This window comes from Drosophila teissieri, unplaced genomic scaffold (assembly GCF_016746235.2).
Source record: "Drosophila teissieri strain GT53w unplaced genomic scaffold, Prin_Dtei_1.1 Segkk118_quiver_pilon_scaf, whole genome shotgun sequence".
Taxonomy (NCBI): Eukaryota; Metazoa; Arthropoda; class Insecta; order Diptera; family Drosophilidae; genus Drosophila; species Drosophila teissieri.
In genome coordinates this window covers 734,735-755,837 of record NW_025224987.1, presented here as the reverse complement: position 1 = coordinate 755,837, position 21,103 = coordinate 734,735, and the positions used below count along the sequence as shown (strand labels likewise).

Below are 21,103 nucleotides of genomic sequence, written 5' to 3'. Positions count from 1 at the left end.
GCTTAGTTTGGGAACCACTTGACGTCTACTGAGATTTCGTCGGCCGAGCGTCTCCTAATTTCTGTCACGCAACGCAGGCATTTCACCCTTGAGATTGGCTGTTTAAGCCAAAAGCGTCCGGTGCCCGCATCCAGTCCTGTTCAAAACTTGAAACCGTTTCTCGATTCTCAAGGGCTCATGAGAGCTTGCGGCCGGGTTACAGCCTCCGAAACACTCCAATATGACGAACGGCATCCGGTAATCCTTCCGTACAGCTGCCATCTGCCTCGACTCCTCGTCCATTTTACTCATCGCATAACGCTGCACGGCGGTAATCAATTGATGATCCGTCTGCTCCGGTCCAAATTTTGGATTCCGAAGGTGAGGAATTTGGTCAAGTCCGTTATCTATTCCTGCAAGGTATGCGTCATTTTTTTTTTCCCGAATCGCGGGAAGATAGACAAGGAAAAATATGTATACTAGTAGTAAGATCTAAGAATTCGTTAAGTACGTTAGTATTGATCGCTTTAAAAACGGCAGAGAGTCAGAACTAGAGATAATAGGATAGAATCAATTATAGTCAGAACATAATACTCTGTAAGGATCATGCAACTCATAGTTAGATCTACAATGATTTAAAATTAGAGGTACGTAATTTCTAGTAAATCTGCTTGGAACAGTGAAGTTTAGCCGACTAACCAAGTCGGGACTATCAACTTCACCACGAATAAGGTTAAAAATAAAGACTGTTCCAAGCATCGTTCTACGGTTAGCTAAGGAGGGTAGGTTAATTAACATTAATCTACTCCAATAAGGAGGTAATCTAAGGTTTGCATCCCAATTAAGGCGCCGTAAGGCAAAAAGTAAGAAGTTCTTTTGAACCGATTCAATGCGGTCCGAGTAAACTTCATATTGTGGACTCCAAACAGGTGATCCATACTCGAGGATCGGACGGACTAGAGAAATAAATAAGGTTTTGGTCATGTAAGGATCATCAAATTCCTTTGACCACCGTTTTATAAAACCAAGCACACCCCTGGCCTTATTGACAATAGACGAAATATGGTCTGAAAATTTAAGTTTAGGGTCCAGAAGAACACCAAGATCATCAACATGTGTTATTCTGTCCAAAGAGCACCCACTTAAAGTGTAAGTTGCGTGCATTGAGTTGGCACGACAAAAGGTCATAACTTTACACTTAGAGCCATTTAAGTTTAATACGTTATCACGGCACCAGGTTTGAAAGCAATCTAGATCGGATTGTAAGTCCAAATGGCGAGAAATGTCCTTATATTGCAAGCATAATTTTACATCATCAGCGTACATTAGTACATGCGAATGATTTATTATTAAGGGAAGGTCGTTAATAAATAAGGTAAAAAGGAGCGGTGGTTCCCTTGTGGGACACCGGATGTGACTCGGAGAATACAAGAAAGGTAATTTATAAAGAGGACCCCTTGCGTCCTGCCATTCAGATAACTTAGAATCCAATTTAGGAGATCAACAGGGAAACCTAATAAATCAAGTTTTTTTTAATAAAAGTGAATGATTGAACAGAGTCAAATGCTTTACTAAAATCCGTATAGATGACATCTGTTTGAAGATTATTTTTGAAGCCCTGTACTACGAAGGAGGTTAGCTCCAGAAGGTTAGTAGTTGTTGATCTGCGTTTCATGAACCCATGCTGACATGGTGATATAATGGACCTACAAAGGTGCTGCAAATGAGGAGTGATAACGTTTTCAAAAAGCTTAGGGATAGCAGACAATTTGGAGATTCCTCTGTAATTGCTTGCATACGATTTGCTACCTTTTTTATGGAGAGGGATCACAAAGGACTCCTTCCATATTTGGGGGAACTGTGTAGATTCCAGAGATAAGTTAAACAGTTTTAGTAGAGGTTTGCACAAGGCTTCCGCACAGAATCTAAGCACACAGCCAGGAATTCCGTCGGAGCCTGGCGAATAGACAGGCTTAACTCGCTGAAGATCATAAAGCAATGAGCTTTCGTTTAAAGTGGGACAGAATATTAAATTTGATTTGGATACCGCGTAAGAGTAAGGCCATTCGGAATGAGGTAACGTAAAATATGTGGTTTGAAAAAACTTGGCAAATAGATCGGCTATTGCCTGATCCGATGTTACCGTAGTATTTTCAAAAAATAGCGAGGAAGGGTAACTGGTTGTTTTGCGCTTAGTGTTAACGAAATTATAAAACTGTTTGGGATCCTGTGCGAACTGGAACTTACAACGTTTAAATAATTCTTATAACACTGAGCATTAAGCACGGTAAAATTTAACCGAGCACTTACATATTTAGAAAATATAGACTGAGAACCGGTATTTTTAAATTTTATATAAAGTCTGGACTTAACATTTCTTAGATGTGTCAACTCTTTATTAAACCAAGGAGGTTTGTTAGAAGTAGACGGATTGTACATCGGAACACAAGAGTTGAAAAATGATTTAATTGCATTATACAAAATATCTATGGCAAGAATTTAGATCGGACCAATTAAAGCCAGATATAAATAGATTTAGCCTCCGAAAGTTTGCCTTACGAAAACAATGAATTCGTTTGGTTGACTTATCTGGCCTCTCTTCTATTACGGTACCTGTGTCGATTGTCACCTCGAAAGTTGTATGGTGTGGATCTTCTGGTTGACTAAGAGGTGCTACTCTAGTCAGAAACACACTTTCAGGACTTGAAACAAAACATAGATCCAATAAACGACCAAGAGAATTTCGAATATAATAAACTTGCGACAACGATATGTCAAGCAAGCCGTCAATAAAGTCATGCTGTGCTATAGGCAGGCGAATATTCGACTGTTCCTCTGTGGACCACTTAGTGCCTGGTATATTAAAGTCACCTAGAACAAGTAGTTGGTCCCTATCGGACAGTCTGTTTGTAACGGATTGGATAGCGGACAAATGGTTAATATATTCAGGAAATTCAGAAGACGGCGGAATGTACGAGCACGTAATATAAACATAGCTATCAGAAAATGACAGCTTTACGCATAAGAATTTTAAGTTACGGAACTCGTCCAAAAGTACCTCCTCTGACGTGAGGGTAGACCTAACAGCAATTAGGACTCCACTTCCCCGCCTGGAGGGACGATCATGCCTGTATACTGTGTACATACCTGGGAGAACTTCGGAGTTAAGTATCTCCGGTTTTAACCAAGTCTCTGTAAACACATTAACATGGGATGCAAAGGAAAGACTATTAGAATACAAATTAGTTAGCTTACTACAAAAGCCTCTTACATTTTGATAACAAGTCTCTATCACACTCTCAAAGAGTACGGTCGCGCAAACGCACAGACAAAAATCAAGATCAATAAGCAAACCCAATAAGCAAAACCAACAAGCTAAACACAAAAACAACTTGCACTGAAGCATCTATAAATAGAACAAACAACTGATAAGGGACTGCAGCTTAGCTGCTATTAAGCAGCAAAACTATGACTTCAAACGGAGCTGGTGACAGCAATAATTTTGCGTGGCAAAAGGTGCCAACTAATCCACACTCAATTAAGCGAAAAAACGAGAACTCCCCAGCTGTGACGAGAAAAATTTCAGCCATAGATTTTGGACCCGGTACATCCAGAAATGCTAACCATTTTGCCCTATTGGCAGACACGGATGATGAAGCTCCTAACCCTACAACAACGAACACAACACTGGATGAGGAAATGGATAATGATTTGCCCTCTGAAAAACCACCACCAATTTTCGTGTCCAATGTGAGTGATATAAACGGATTTCTCCAATACCTCAAGCCATATATAAGCGCTAGTCAGTTCACTTATAAATCACAACGGGACGGACATGTTCGAATTATGGTGAAGAGTGTCGAAAAATTCAGGGACGTAGTAAAAGTTCTGAAGATAGATAAGATAAGCTACCATACATTTCAGCTCAAACAGGATAGGGCATTTAGGGTTGTAGCCAAAAACATTCATCACTCTACAAAAGTTGAAACTATAAAGGAAGCTCTAGAATCTGAAGGCCATGCAGTTAGGGGGATTCATAACATTCAAAGCCGTATTACCAAGGAACCACTACCGATGTTCTTTATAGATTTGGAACCACAAAACAATAACACGGAAATCTACAAAATCAGGCACATTAATAATGCAATTGTAACTATAGAACCACCAAGGAAAGTGAGTGACATGGTGCAATGTTTTCGATGCCAAGAATTCGGGCACACAAAGACATACTGCAATAAAACATTCAAGTGCGTTAAATGTGCTCAGAATCACCCAAGCGTAAACTGTCCAAAGGAAAACAATGCACCAGCCACATGTGCCAACTGCCATGAAAATCATGCTGCTAGTTACAAAGGTTGCAGAATCTACCAAGACATCGCCAAACACCAGACTAATGCATCCAAAACCAGGCAAGCACCAACTGTAGCTCGTGATCGACAGAATCTGACAACAAATATTCCGACAAGGCCAAACCAAGAAAACGTTTACTCTAACCAACTAAATTATGCGCAAGTGTTACGAGGTGAGACTTTACCACAAGAAAAATCAGCACTAGATAGAATTGAGCAATTATTAATAAAACAATCAGAGCTTACAACCAATCTGCTCAACATGATAATGTTGCTTGTAAATAAATTATGCAAGTAGATCTTCGTATAGCCATATGGAATGCCAATGGGCTTTCCAATCATCGAAATGAAATAACTATATTTATTAAAACTAACAACATTGACATAGTACTTATATCAGAAACACATTTTACAAAGAAAAATTATATAGCCATTAATGGGTACGATATAGTAAATACTAATCACCCATCAGGTAGAGCACAAGGTGGATGTGCAGTTATTGTTAAAAGAAACTTAAAATATAAAACACTAGACAGCATCAGCACAAACAATATGCAAGTTGCAGCGATCCAAATTCAATGTATGCATGCATGCACCTACCACCAAGATATCCTTGCAAGCTTGACAACTTCAATTCTCTCTTTCAAGCACTTGGCAGATGCTTTATTGCCGGGGGCGACTATAATGCCAAACACCCATGGTGGGGATCGAGATTAGTTAATCCGAAAGGTGCTGAACTGTACAAATGCATAACCAACAATAAGTACTCAACCCTATCTACGGGCAAGCCAACGTACTGGCCAACTGACCCCCCCAAAATTCCTGATTTGCTGGACTTTATTGTCTACTCTGGTCTACCACAAACTAGGTTCAAAGTAGAAGAGAATTTTGATCTTAGCTCCGATCACTCGCCGATCATTGTGACCTATGGTCAAACAGTTTGTTTCAAGCAGAAGCCTTATAGAATAATAAATGCAAAAACGAACATAAGTGCTTTTAAAAACTGGCTTGAAGACCGAACTTGTCTAGACATATCGCTTAAATCAGGTGACGAAGTTGATCTTGCAATTGAGGCATTCACCAACTCAATCCATGCAGCTGGACACATGTTCACACCACCACCAAACGAAAATCGAATCAGACACACATTTCTACCTCTAGACCTGAGAGCACAAGTTGCTGAAAAAAGGAAACTTCGAAAAATTTGGCAATCTACGCGAAGTCCAGTTGACAAAAGAAAATTCAACAGGGCAGCAAAGGAATTAAAAAACAGACTTTTGGGAAATTAATAATGAAGCAACAGGCGCATACCTAAGAAACCTTGACCCATATACAAGCGACCTTGACCATAGCCTTTGGAAAGCAACTAAATATCTTAAAAGACCAACCCGAAGAGCTACCACAATAGTCGACAGCAGAGGCCAACGGTGCAAGGGCAATGACGAGAAGGCTGAGGCGTTTGCAGAACATTTAAGCTCAGTTTTTAAGCCAAATCCGGAAAGCTACCCAGACTTCGTAGATGAGGTACATCACTTTCTCGAATCTCCCTGCCAGATGAGCTTCCCAATAACCCAAACAACCTTCACAGAGGTAGAAGATGAGATAAAGAAGTTAAATAGGCAAAAGTCACCAGGATATGACAAAATCTGTGCAAACACAATCAGAAATCTCCCGCCGAAGTGCATCCGATTGCTGACGTATATTTATAATGCCATGATCAGACTTGAATACTTCCCAAGTCAATGGAAATGTGCGGAAGTAATTATGATCGCTAAACCCAACAAGCCAGAAGGCTGCACCTCGTCTTACCGTCCCATTAGTTTGCTGGTGACATTCTCTAAGGTATTTGAACGAATACTTTTGAGAAGAATGTTGCCTGTGCTGGATGAACTTAACATCATACCCGAACACCAGTTTGGGTTCAGAAGGGGACATGGAACGATCGAGCAATGCCATCGGATCACGCATACAATCGTCAATGCATTTGAGTACAAAAAGTACTGCACAGGGGTATTCCTTGATGTCAAGCAGGCCTTCGATAAAGTCTGGCACGCAGGGCTACTCTATAAAATTAAAAAATGGCTACCCGCACCTTATTTCCTCATAATTCAATCGTACTTGAAAAACAGAGTCTTCTATGTGCACGAATACGACGAATCGTCCAGGTTACATACTGCTCACGCTGGAGTCCCAAAAGGGAGTGTTTTAGGTCCAGTATTATACACAATTTTTACAGCTGATTTGCCCACAACTGATGCTGTTGAAATTGCAACATATGCTGATGATACGGCAGTCATTGCTACGGGCAATGTCCCACACGAAGCATCCAATCTACTTCAAGAAGAACTTGGTCTAATTGAAGCGTGGTTGGAGAGGTGGAGAATAGTGGTCAACGCCCAGAAGTCAGTTCAAGTCACATTTTCCCTGAGACCTGGGAATTGTCCTCCTGTAATGCTCAATGGGACTTACATACCCGTTAGTGAAACGGTGAAATACCTTGGAGTACACCTGGACAGACGACTAATCTGGAAGCAGCACATCAAAGCGAAGCAAATGCAGCTCAAGGCAAAAACCAGAAAGATGTACTGGCTGTTAGGTCCACGCTCCCAGCTCAGCTTAGAGAACAAAATCCGTTTATACAAGGCAATCCTTAAGCCAGTGTGGACATATGCGATGCAATTGTGGGGAACAGCAAGTAACTCAAATATCGAAATATTGCAAAGGTTTCAGTCCATGACACTTAGAACAATAACAGGTGCTCCTTGGTATATGTCCAATTATGACATTCACAAAGACCTAAACTTACTTACGGTTAAAGAAGAAATAAAAAGAAATGCTACGAGGTATATTAACAGACTACACAACCACGAAAACATATTGGCAATAGGTCTATCAGACAATACTAGCAGTCTTAGACGATTAAAAAGATTTCACACGCTAGACTTGTCACATAGATTCGAAAGTTAAATTTAAGTTGAAAATGTAAATAAATGTAAATATGTATATATATTGTATGTGCTCATTGGAGCTCAAGCAATCCTGTCAAGTATTTTTTAGGTGCTATATAATTTGCTTATTGTCATAGTTCTAAGACAGATTGCAAAATAAATAAATAGACAAAAAAAAAAAAAAAAATTTGATAACAGGTAGTGAGACTAGATTTTAGTTTTTTGAAGATAAAGAAGTAGAAGTAGTAGAGGAGGATGGGGCAGTGATCTGGCCACTTGTGGCAAGTTTAATTCCCACGGGACCTTTTTTTCTATTTTTAATCTTAGCTTCAAACTCTTTCACAATCATACTTTCCGGCCAAAAATCACCAGAACATATGGTTGAGAATAGTTCATTTGGGACAGTTATCTTAAAAGATGAGATGTCCCTAGCATAAGAAAAGTTAAATTTTTCCACTTTTATGTATAAAATGTATAAATTTGTTTCTTTAATGGAACCACCGAGAGGGGTTTTGGCACTGCAGGTTGTATTTCTAAAGTGCCAACTTGTGCCGGTAGTCCGGACTCAATATTCCTTTGTGGTGGTAAACTATTCGGGACGGGTGGAATCACCGGTTGAGAAACCATTGCGGACAAAACGGAATCTGTAGCAATCCCAGGCTGGACTCCCTCCACAACCGATTGATCGGATTGCACCAAATCTTTTTTAGCTGCCGATCTAAACAACATTTGAGGGTTTGCTGCGATCGTCAACTGATCAGCTGTGGAGTCCTGTTGATCACTTGCCGAAGGTTGCGGGGCATTCCCCTTAGGCAGCCTACCACCGGCCGCTTTCTTGCGCTTTGTAAATTCTTCTAATAGTTTGAGGCTATTAAATTGTGAATCAAGCGCAGAAAGAAGATCATCAGCTCGACGAAAACTATCTCTAGCCACGCCAAAACTGCTGATCAGTTCTTTCAAGCCACCTTTAGTTTGACGCATAAAGAGTTGCATTTCATTCGCAACTCCTAGGCAAGTATCACAATAGTATTTTAGATTAGGGCCTTTAGCTAGGTCATCACTTGTTCGGCCGTTAAAACCAGCGCACTTAGTGTGCACCATTCTATCACATAGCCAACAGGTCATTTTTGACTGCTCAAGCTTTATTACCTGACGGCATTTGTTATGGAAGCAGACAACATTGGTTTCCATGTTTAATTGGGTTTTGACCACTGTACCAAAAGACAAAATCAAAAAAATTTCTTGCTGCTTTCGCCCGCTTTGTATCCCGAAGAGGATGCCCCCGTCAAGTTCAGTCGGATAATGGGAAGACATTTGTGGGAACGGCGGCCCAACTCTCCCGCGATTTTCTCCAAGCACTCAGAGGGGCTGTCACGGGTGCCTATAGTCACCAGCAGCTGCATTGGGAATTCATTCCTCCGGGGGCCCCCCTATTGGGAGGCTTGTGGGAGCCCGGCGTCAAGAGTTTTAAGTCTCTGCTCTACAAATCTACGGCCACGCGAAAATACACATTCGAAGAGCTGTCCACGCTTTTGGCTAGGATCGAAGCGTGCTTGAACTCGCGTCCGCTAGCACCAATGTCCGAAGACCCCGCGGACCTATTGGCACTTACGCCTGGGCACTTTCTTGCAACGGTTGAACCCGAAATAAAGGGGAATACAACGTCCATCATAAACCGCTGGCAACACCTGAAGGCTCTCCTTCAGCAATTTCGTCTGCGATGGAAGGAAGAGTACCTTAAAGAACTCCATAAGAGGAACAAGTGGCGAGTCCCTACTAGAGACCTCTGTGTCGGGGATATGGCGGTTGTCAAGGAGGACAACCTTCCGTCCAATGAGTGGCGATTAGGCCGAATTGACGCGGTGTTTCCAGGATCCGACGGCCATGTCCGTGTGGTCGACATCCGCACATCGCGGGGGCTTATTAAACGTCCCGTAGCAAAGGTCGTCCTTCTTACGATGGAAGTAGCCGGCTGCCCTTAATAAGCAGTAGCCTGTCCACTCCAATTTTCCTTGTCACAGTGCTGTTTTGTAGTTAGTCCAATTCGTAGATTTACCAGAACTGATTTCCGCTCTCTCTCCGTCAAGCACGATGTCTCCACGTCCGCGCACCGCCACCGCATTGAAAAGCAGATGTACTCGAGGTACTAACTCCTACCGTTGCCGAGTCTGCAGTGGGATCCACCCGTTACGGAAATGCCGCCGATTTCTGCGCCTGAGTGCCGAGAAGCGGCTACGGGCTGTCCTCGCCAATCGGTACTGTCCCCGTTGTCTGGCCCACGAACACTCCGACGGAACGCGTCGGCGAGGGGACTGCTGCAAAAAGTGCGGGCAGGATCATCACACGCTGCTGCACCTCTTCGAGCGCCAGTCGCGTCAGGAGACGCAACGGCCGCAGAGCTACAGCCCGCGGAACTCGTCAGCCACTCCACGGCATCCAGCCGCTCCTCGGCTTCCTTCCGCCGCTCCTCGGCTTCCGTCGGCCGCTCCACGGCGTTCTTCAGCCGCTCGTCGGCAATCGCTTGGCGCTTCCCGACGTCCTTCAGCCGCTCCGCGGCCCGCATCCGCCTAGGCATCCGCCTAGGCAGTTTTCCGCCGCCCGTCCGAGTAGCCCGCCGAGCTCATACTCCGCTCCGTCGCTGTCGTCCCTGTTACAGCGACACAGCGTCATCCTGCTACCGACTGCTATGGTGCGGATTAATACCGGGACTCAGGTCTTCGACACGGCGGCGCTCATTGACCCGTGCACGCCTACGAGCTGCATCGACGCGTCGCTGGCGACTGCCAACGACCAGAGTTGGGGATGAGCAGGTTTGCGCGGCCACCGTGAGATCCAAACGGGACAACCGCGTCCGGTTCGAGGTGGTTTTAAAGGTCGAGCCCCACGTGCGCATTCGCACTCCAATCCGGAAGCTGAGCGAAACAGTGCGAGCCCACTTCCGGGACATTTCATTGGCCGACGAGCGGTTCTACCTACCCGCTACGATCTCCGTGGTCCTGGGAGCGGACCTGTATCCGCGAATGATGCAGCCAGGCCTCCTGAAGATCCAGGACATTTCGTTGTGCGCCGTGGGAAATTTCCCCAACTCTGATCAATTGCTCAACTTATCTCTGGAGGACACGCCCCCCCTACAAACACATAGAAAGAATGTGTTTATTATAAGCATTATCTTGAATTTCTGAGAATGTTCTCTTCAGAAAAATCTGTGGTTTTTTCAAACTAGACCTGATAGCATAAATGTAGTCCTCGTAACTGAGGCTCACATGGTTGTGAGAAAGAAAATTTTCAAATATGCTTAACTGGCTAATCATGTCATCTCCATGACTGCGAAGTAGAAAATCTCGAATTTTTTTAAATTTTTCGTGATGAAGAGACTCCTTTTCCCTAAACTGCAAATTTGAAGCTTCTTCTTCATGTATATTAACTCTATTTGCATTGCGCTTGAGCAGTACTAACAGCTCTAACCACATAGTTTCAGCGGCCGATAAAGTTATTAAAAAAGTTGGCAGCCCAAATTGGCGAATCATGGCCATGACCTTTTTCTTCTCATCTTCCCAGTGAACAGGAGACGTGCGAATATCCCTAAGGATCTTATATACCTCATCATGACAAATGAGATTGCCCATAAAATCTTCATTCAGGACGTTAGCAGCTGTAATGGCACTGGAGGCACTCCAATTACGTAAGCAAGTTGAAATATTATTTCGAATTTTTATTAATTTCAACTTCTTATAATTAAAGAATAACTTATCAGTTCGACAACCTCGTCTACATTCCGTATGGCCGTATGGTCTCTGCCATTAAATCATGTCCATATTCCATTCTTCGTTTGAGGTGTAGCTGTATTACCTCAGCCTCATTGAAAGCTCGTAGAAGAGACGTCGCGATATTGCTTACTGAAATAGGAACATTGACAACAGCTTCTTTAATAGCACTTTGACGCTCGTGATCAAAATGATATAATAAGATAATATTTAAACAGATATTGATATTATTTCGTGGAGGCAGAACAATAATATTTCAAGGGGTGTATTTAATAATACGAATATTTTATTTGTGCACAAAATAACGCTTGAAGCACTTTTGCAGTTTTGAATATTGTTAGCGTCTGCCAAAAATTCGCTGCACCGATCTATTACGTCATCGGCTGGCTGTCTCTGACGTCATAGAACATGCTACTCCTTGAAATCATACATTCTTGTAATGTAATGGAGTTTTGGGCAGTCTGTGAGCGTTAGAGTGGGCGTGGCAAAAAGTTTTTTGGCAAATCGATAGAAATTTGCAAGACTAATAAAACTATGAAAAAATATCAGAAGTGTGGGCGTGGCAGTTTTGGGCTGTTTGTGGGCGTTAGAGGAGTCGTAGCTAAAAGTTTTTTGGCAAATCGAGAGAAATTGGCAAGACTTATAAAACGCGTGGCAGTTTTGGGCGGTTTGGGGGCGTTATAGTGGGCGTGGCAACATGAATCGACAAACTTGCGCTGCTTCTATACCTTTTACCTTACGCCTTTTACTCTACGAGTAACGGGTATAAATATCTGATCTAAATCTCAATAGATCGTTTATTCCCTGAGTGAGATCAATAAGTAAAAATAAACTCCATGGGGTTTTCCGGATAAATTTGTCTTGCCAGGCATTAAAATTAAAGTTTGTCTCGAGGATTTTTAAATGCAACTATATATTTAGTGTTAAGTGAAATATCTCTGGTATGCGATGATTTGTGAAATATATTTTGAGTAACCACAATAACAATTAACATACATAACAGACAAATTTCGGTGGTTGGAACCTTTAGTAAAGAGTGCGAATACATTTTTATTAAAGGCTCTCAGCATAAGGTCGTCCAATATCAAGAGAATAGGCTCATTAGTTATACCCGTTACTCGTAGAGTAAAAGGGTATACTAGATTCGTTGAAAAGTATGTAACAGGCAGAAGGAAGCGTTTCCGACCATATAAAGTATATATATTCTTGATCAGGATCAGTAGCCGAGTCGATCTGGCCATGTCCGCCTGTCCGTCCGTCTGTCCGTCCGTCTGTCCGTATGAACGTCGAGATCTCAGGAACTACAAAAGCTAGAAAGTTGAGATTAAGCATAGAGACTCCAAAGACATAGACGGAGCGCAAGTTTGTTGATACATTTTGCCACGCCCACAAACCGCCCAAAACTGCCACGCCCACACATTAAAAAAGATTACATTTTTGTTCATGTCTGTATTAGCCTTGTAAATTTCTATCGGTTTGCCAAAAACTTTTTGTCACGCCCACTCTAACGCCCACACTTTTGAATGATTTCATATTTTTTCATTTTTCTTGTATTAGTCTTATAAATTTCTATCGATTGGCCAAAAAACTTCTTGCCACGCCCACTCCAACGCCCACAAACTGCCAAAAACTGTCAGCGTTGAAGACTCTTCTTCGCACTTCCACTAGCTGAGTAACGGGTATCAGATAGTCGGGGAACTTGACTATCTTGTCTCTTGTTTTCATATATGTTTATTTTTGTACTGTAAGGTAGGGTTCTTTTCCATCACTCGCGGTTTCCCTCGGGTCATATGGATGCGACCGAAAGTATTTTAAGAACTAAAGGAGTGATTGCGGCACTGTTGCACTGAACGCTTGAATAAAAAGACTTCGACTACGAACAAGGATGACCACCTTAATGTTGTTCATGTCGTTGGCGGTGTTACCTTTAATCCTTGACACTGGGAATCCCATTCTGGATATCTTTAAACCGGGGTGTATATCCCTTTTTTTTTAATTTCTCGTCCGCCCGGTACTTTTTCAGTGTGCTTGAAGCCTATTCACACGACTGTGACTACATAACCTCTAAAACATAAATAATAATAAGTATGGAAATTAATTTTAACATAATCAAGCCGTCACTCGTAGATTCGTATCACGCTCGTTAAAAAGTATGTAACAGGGAGAAGGAATCGTTCTTGATCAAGATCACTAGCCTTTCGATGAATCCATGTCTGTCTGTCTGAACAAAAAAGCTAAAAAGTTGAGACTAAGTATGCCGATTTTTGAGGACAAGCCCACTCTAACGCCCACAAGCCGCATAAAACTATTTCGCCATTTTAAAATTTGTAATCCATTTCTTGGCTTTACTGAATATTTATTTAATACGTTCTACTTAAAATTTGCTTTAATAATATTATATTTTTTAAATATCTGTATTCCATTCGTTCTAGGATATCCATAACAAACTTAATGTGGCACATAATACAATACAAAATTTTTTTAATATCCCGCTCCCCATAACAAAGCTTGAAGTCATCGCGATACCTAATCTTGAAACAGTTCCATATATAAGCGCAAGTGGTATTCTTATAGTTAGGTAAGTGTGTTTAACTACTTATTTCGAATATAATTCCATAATCCTGACAGAGAGTCTGAAATTGTAAAGAAAGATGTATTTGACATATCGCGGGAACTAATTTATCAATGGATTGGTATATGGATAACACCTGAATGGTGGACTGATGCTAGTGTGAATAAAGCTCTAATAAGTTTTATTGCGTCGGAAATCGTTTTTGAAGTAAGTTATAACAATAGATATACTACGATTTTTCAAAAATAAATAAGTTGTACTCCTTAGATAAATGGCGGAATAGAGTTTAATGGTAAATATCCAATGACTATTCTTTACTCATTGTACTACGAGTTAAGCAAAAGGTATCCCCACTCGCACATAACAGGAATAAAACATGAGTTTGCGTCATTTAAAGTTCAGCTTATAATTCGAATGCTTAGCCTAACCGTAGGAAAAGACACTTTTAGACTCGGAATACAACGCTTTATTTGTGACTACAAATTTAAAACGTATAAAAGCTCTGACTTTTGGAATGCAATCACGACACAAGCTAAGGCAGATAATTCATTAGATAGCAATCTTAGTATATTAAGCATTGCTGAGTCTTGGTTAAAGCATAGCCGCCTACCTCTTGTTACAATTATAAGAGATTACAATTCAGAAACTGCAATTGTTCAACAAAAGGTATATCTTAGAGAAAGGCAACATGATGTACCCGACCAGGACAAGATGCTATGGTGGATCCCCATTGCGTTAACACGGCAAGACAGTGTAGATTTGTTGAATCCCAGGCCATGTACATGGATGAAAAAGACAAGGCAAATGCAAATTTCAAACCTGCCAAGCAAAAATATGTTTATAATTGTTAATCAAGAGGAAATTGGACCGTTTCCCGTTAACTATGACGACAACAATTGGAACATGCTATCACAATATTTAAGGATGGAAGCAAAGAGGGAATCAATTCCAGTATATACAAGGTACATATTTTATTTACCATATTTATTGGGTCCTATTTGATCTGTTTTGATCAGCTCGCAACTTTCCAGAGAATCCCTCCAGTGTTCAAGTTACTTGCAGTTAGCATTTTGTATTTTTTCTCTCCAAAGATCTCCAACTAAGAGTTTAAGTCACATGTATTATGTTGAAACGACAAAAAGTCATTAACTTATTAACTTACACTTACAGCCGTTAAGTAATTTCGAAAGCTGTCTAGATCAGATTGTATGTCGGAATGGCAATAATACTGCAGGTATATTTTAAGATCATCTGATACATTGGTACACGGCAATTGGTTATTACTTAGGGATGGCCATCATTAAATAGGTAAAAAAGTAGTGAACCAATGTGGATCGCCGTGTGAGACGACGCAGGTGACTCGGAGAATATAAAAAAAATGTTTAAAGAGGACCAATTGTGTCGTGCTATTCAAATGGGTTAAAGCCAATCATCAATTAAATCATTTCTTAACTCTTGTCTTTCGATGTATTATCCACCTATCTGTAACAAACCTCCTTAGTTTAATAAATTGTTAACACACATAAAAATATATAGTCCATACTTCATACTAAAAAATTACAGATACCGGTTTTCAGTGTATATTTTCTGAATATTCAAGAGCCCAGCTTAATTCGCAGTGTTACAAGAACTATGTAAACCATGGTAAGTTCCAGTTCGCGAAGGATCCGAAACAGTTATATTTTAGATTAGGTTAGGTTTTACCGGCCGTCGGTTATCCGACGCACTTAGACCATAAGGTGTCCGTTGTGATACCGTGTATGTTTTCCTCTTTTGCCCGCGGAGGTTCGTGTGAAGTTAGCAGTTTCCCCAGCCAGAGGCGCTGGTGAATTTTTATATCCGATGTGGATCGGTGTCGGACAGGTCGGACGTGTCTATCAGGAATCTGCTTCCTAATTGAGCAAGTCTTTTCGCTTGCAGTGCTGGACAGTGGCATAGTAGATGCTCTACTGTTTCTTCAATTTCTTCGTCTCTACAGCTACGGCAGAAATCGTTATACGGGGCATTTAGTCCTTCTGGCTGGTCCAGCGGTCCCAAGGTCTGTCAGGGCTCCAGTAATCGCCGTTGGGATGACGTTGTTAAAAGCTCCTTCTATATCCAGGAAAGCTACCAGCGCATATTCCTTTTGGGACATTGATTTTTCTATCTTGGATACGAGAGAGTGTAGTGCTGTCTCTGTCGATTTCCCTTTCTTGTAAGCGTGTTGCGTGTCTGTGATGAGACTTGGATTGAGAGTTGATCTCTGATGCAGGCCGATAATTCTTTCAAGGGTCCTTAGTAAGAAGGATGACAGACTAATTGGTCTGAAATCCTTGGGGGTCGTGTGTGATGGTTTCCCAGCTTTTGGGATGAAGACTATACGGGACTCTAGCCACGATTGTGGTAGGTGTCCAAGAAGTAGGGATCGTTTAAAAATGTCAAGAAGCCAGTTTATGGCTATATTTCCTGGTCTATTACCTCTTATCGATTCTTGATGATAAAGGTGGGGTCATTACCTTTATTACATATGAAGAGATTTGAACTGAAGATAAAGTTTAAAAGAGACTCACCGCGGTCGTTTGTGTCTGTACTTTCCCATTGTGTATGGTGGGCGTTAGCATCACAGCCTATTAGTAGGCCTATGTTTGGCTTTGTCTTCTACCAGTCTCCTAACCAGTTCATCCGGCGGTTCTTGCCTTTCGTAGGCCATGTATGATGACAGCACTCGGAACGGAGATGGCTGACTCTCCACGGTGGCTGCCGCGTTGTCTGCATCGCTGTAATTATGGAGCAAAAAAATTGCTAAGGTGCTTTTTGGCTAGAATGCAAGCTCTTATTTTACCTTCGCTGGGAGCTGTTAAAAGCTTATATTCCTTAGTCCCTAATCCTGAAACCTTTCCTCCCACTATCCAAGGTTCCTGGATTAGGACTATGTCGACTCCATCTTCAGCCAGATGGAGTTGAAGAGCAGCGGAAGCTGCCTTACTGTGGTGGAGGTTTATGTGGGCCTCTCCACCACGGTTGTGTCGGCTTCCTCCTCGTCCGATGTGTCCAGGTCTGTCAATTGAACCATGTTCGCAAGGCTGCGGAGGATTGAGGCATCGGTCGAGTAGCCGTCCTCGGTTTCCGATGCCTCGATCTCGGAGGCGATCTCCTCGATCACTCCTCCACTGCCTTCTTGATCCTCCTTGGCGGAGTCCGATTTGTAGACCTTTATGGTCATTGAGCTGAACCCGAAGTTTAGCTCCCCGTGAGCGGCCCCAATGGGAACTAGGGACTCCTTGTTTAAAATGAGGATGGCGTGGTTTGTTGGCCCCTTCATTTCGTCGACCTTCACCACTCGCCAGTCCGAGGTGGGAAGTTTCGGGCTGCAGCGCTGCAGCATGGTGAGGATCTGGTCCGGCGCCTTGATGGATGCCGGGATCCAGATCCTCGCCCGGGGTCGGCAAGGTACGTCGGACCAGCTCAGCGCAACAACTCCGGCGCCCTCGTACACCTCCCCCAACTCTTTTACTGCGGCTTTATATAGCTCCGCAGAGCGTTCATCGTCACAGGCGATTACCTTGACGCCGCCTTGGAACCATCCCACGTCTTTGCAGACAGGAGGGGGGCCAGGTTCCTTGGCCAGAATCTCAAAGCATTTTATGGCTAGGGCTGCCTCTAACCACTTCCACTTATTCCGTGGAATTCTGCCACTCAGGTCGTTTCTATCGACCACGCCAAGGAGAATGCTTTTTTTTGCGATCCCCGCAAATGATCGCCCTGGCTGCACGTGTTGCCGCTTTGCGAGGGAACGTCCTGGGAGCGTTCCCTCTTAGGTGGAGGTCGCTTTTTGACCTCTGTGGGCTTGGGTGGTTTGGGGGCTTCCTTGCCGAAGTTTGGCAAAACGGATTTAGCCCATTCCACCCTTCAACCACTCAGCCGAAGGAGCCGTTTTTGATCTCTCCTGGCTGCGGAGGATTTGACCTGCAGATCGTTTCTCTGCATAGGTATGTTTGCCTTTCCCGGTTGCCACTGGGTGCTTGCCGTCCTTGGCTGCGCCTGAAGGGGGCATCATGGCACTAGGGCCGGGAGATGTACCCATGGCGACGGCACTCAGTCGCCTCAGATTTGAGGCGAGGTTCACCCGAACCCGATCCTGCGGTGTTGGCCAGGCAGGTGGGCTCACTCGCCAACTTTGCTGCCTTAAGGTTTGTACGGCCAGACTCAGTCGTCACTGCCGTTTGTGTAGGTTTTTTGGGAGATCCTGACTCCTTTTTATTTACTTTTGTTGAGTCCATGTGATTCCCAGGAGTTGCGGAGAAAAGGAGGGTCCACCCGGGCGGAGATCCGCGACGCCCGGGTAAGGCTTCTTTGAACAGGGGATCGCTAGGTACCCTGAGCTCTCCGTTTGAGACTGAGCTATTTTGTGACCCGGGCCCTCAGTCAGGCTGACTCTCGGCACGGGTCGAATGACACCTTAGTCCGGCCTGGGACGCTCGACTACCATTTGCCAGCATCCTCTGACAGGGACATAACCTTGCCAGGGGACCTGTTTCCAGCCGCCCTCGCGTGGAGAGTATAGTCACACTTCCGGGTGTATGGACAATTACGGCGCGTTCTTCTAGCAAGCTTGAAACTACACGTTATTCCCCTTGTCCATCACATGACTGACGGCCAAACAGTTATATAGTTTTGTTAAAACATAGCGCAAAACAATTTCTTACCCTTCCTAACTATTTTTTGAAAATACTACGGTAACTTTGGATAAGGAAAAAGCCGATCTATTTGCCCAGTTTTTTCCAGCTTTTTTCCAGGTAATATATGTTTACCTTACCTCATTCCGAACAGCTTTACTCTTACGCCTATCAAAGTCAAATTTAATATTTGGTCCCACCCTGGACAAAAACTGTGCGGAAGTCTTGTGCAAGCCTCTGCTAAAACTGTTTACCTTATCTCTAGAATCTTTACAGTATATATATATATAAGGAGTCCTTTGTAATTCCTCTCTATAAAAAAGATAACAAATTGGATGCAAGCAATTACAGACGAATCTCTAAATTGTCCCTTAAAGTCTTACGCAGACGATGTAGAAATCGATACGCACTCTTTATAAAGAGAGAAACCCAGTTTTTGAACAAACATAATATTTTTAATATAATCAATATGTGCCATTTTTCCTTTCTGACCTTTTTTTTACTATAGTAAAATATATGTCTAAACTTTTTCCTTTTGGTAAGATAAAAGTAAAATTCTAGATGCTTGAAGTTTGTTTTTCTTGTGAGCTAGCAGGCGCTGCAATCATTAACCAAATGTTATGGCTATTTTGCTTTTCTCAGGTGCTCTTCAATAATTTAATATATATTTATCTAGTGTTGAATATAATGTAATTTTAATACGAGCATTGCTTGTACCTGAGCATCGCTGCCGTTTGGCCCGCTGCTGTCTCGTCATTGCGCTCATTGCTAAGTATTAAATTTGCAGTGGATTTTTCTTTATCCTAATATCGCCCACGCTTTTTTACCGATATTAATATAAGAACTGATCCTTTTAAAGGCTTATTATATATATTTTTACCCATATACGTATTCAGCGTATATAAACTTAATAGTACTAAAAGTTTAAGTCTTTTTAAAGACTTGCACTTATAATACTATTAATACTATTATTATACTATATAATTATACTATATTGAAATAATAATAATTGAAGTCTTAAGTCTTTTAAAAGACTTTTTAACTTATTATTATTTCTTTTTTTCACTTTTAATCTTAATTTATTCTATAAATTTTCCCATTTTTAAAAGCCTATATTTTTATTTATATACGTTCTCAGCGTATATAATCTTAATAGTACTAAAAATTTAATTCTTTTTTAAGACTTGTACTTATAATTCTATTAATTTTGTTAGGTTGGTTCTAATAATAATAATTTAAGCTTAAGTCTTTTAGACTTTTTTAGACTTTTTCTTAACGTAATATTATTTCGATTTATTTCACAGTTAATTTTAATACATACATTTTCTACATATTTATACGTATTTGTTTAATAGTGCTGCAAGCGTTAGTCTTTATATATTTATAAATCTTTTATTAGGTCGTGTATATAAATCTTAGAAATGCCTCGTCTAAATAGACCCACTGCTTCTCAACGTGCAAGAACGCAATTGTTGAGAAATAGGATAAGTAGGGAAAATGAAGCATATGTAGAGGTGGAGAGACTGGCAAATACAGTATCTCAGCGTAGCCGTAGGGAAGACTTGTTAGTCAGGAACTGCTCAAGCGCAATGCAGATAGGGTTATTATAAATGAAGAAGAAGCTTCAAACTTGCAGTTTAGGGAAAAGGCGCGCCTTATAAGAACAGACCCAGTGACGTGCGCTAGATATTTGGATTACAGATATAGAGAATTTTTAAAAAGTGCGGGGACAATCTATTTGTCGTTTCGGTATTCCATTCCCCCCAATGCCCCGGACGGAAATATTAAATCCACTTCCCGAAGCAACTCAAAACTCTCTTCATCACGAAAACTTTAAAAAAAATTCGAGATTTTCTACTTCGCAGTCATGGAGATGACATGATTAGCCATTTAAGCATATTTGAAAATTTTCTTTCTCACACCCATGTGAACCTCAGTTACGAGGACTACATTTATGCTATCAGGTCTAGTTTGAAAAACCACAGATTTTTCTGAAGAAACCATTCTCAGAAATTAAAGATAATGCTTATAATAAACAAATTGTTTCTATGCAAAGGGCCAATATGGATATCCTGTTAATGATATTAGAAGAGGCAATTCAAGCATTCGTCAAAAGCTACAGTATGTTGCTCACAAGATCATTTCAGACACTGAGATATGTGCTCAGGAAGCCGTATATTGTTGTCTGGGAATGGCGTTGTCAGAAACAAGTAATAAGTGCGTTCATATTAAAACCTTCCCTCCAGAACAACGAGTTCGTATGCTTAGACCTACACGCGACCTTCAAAATATGCCTCAGAATTCAACTGACATATTTCTGAAAGGATTGCTGGATTGACGATGACACTGAAGAGGAGATTTTAGGAGATGTATATTTTCCCCTCCGAGATGGAAGCGGATATATATGGGAAATAGTATTATTAGGTATAGGCCATTTAATATTAATACAGATAGGATAAATTATTTTAGAACACTAGTAATGCTGTTTTCTCCGTGCGGGAACGAACAGGTAGATTTGATTGGAAGAAATTGCGAGGAATTTTACAGGCAAAATGAGGGGGCTATTAAAGCCAACTTTGAAAAGTATAATGCCATAGATAGTTTAGAGGACGCGCTTAGAAGGGCCATAGAAGCAGATAATAGAGAAGAAAATTAAGAAGAGAAGGCATAAGCAATTCCTGAAATATCTTCTCTAATTAATGTTTTAAACTTAAACAACAATTTGTTAGATGTTGATCCGGATAGCAATATCCGGGTAATAAAGCTTCCCCCACTTATATCCCCTTTAAACATAGCAAATTTAGTTAGATCTCTAAATTTAAAGCAAATAATCTTT

At 41.6% G+C, this 21,103-nt stretch overlaps 1 protein-coding gene across 1 annotated transcript in view; it reads left to right on the top strand.

Moving 5' to 3' along the window:
* The window catches only part of LOC122625508 (aminopeptidase N), a 455,949-nt gene that overhangs the window by 284,389 nt on the left and 150,457 nt on the right, over positions 1 to 21,103 (top strand). The window contains exons 9-11 of the mRNA XM_043805602.1: positions 13,473 to 13,618; positions 13,669 to 13,819; positions 13,880 to 14,574. Coding sequence (XP_043661537.1) covers positions 13,473 to 13,618; positions 13,669 to 13,819; positions 13,880 to 14,574 — 992 coding nt within the window. The remainder of the gene's footprint in view (positions 1 to 13,472; positions 13,619 to 13,668; positions 13,820 to 13,879; positions 14,575 to 21,103) is intronic.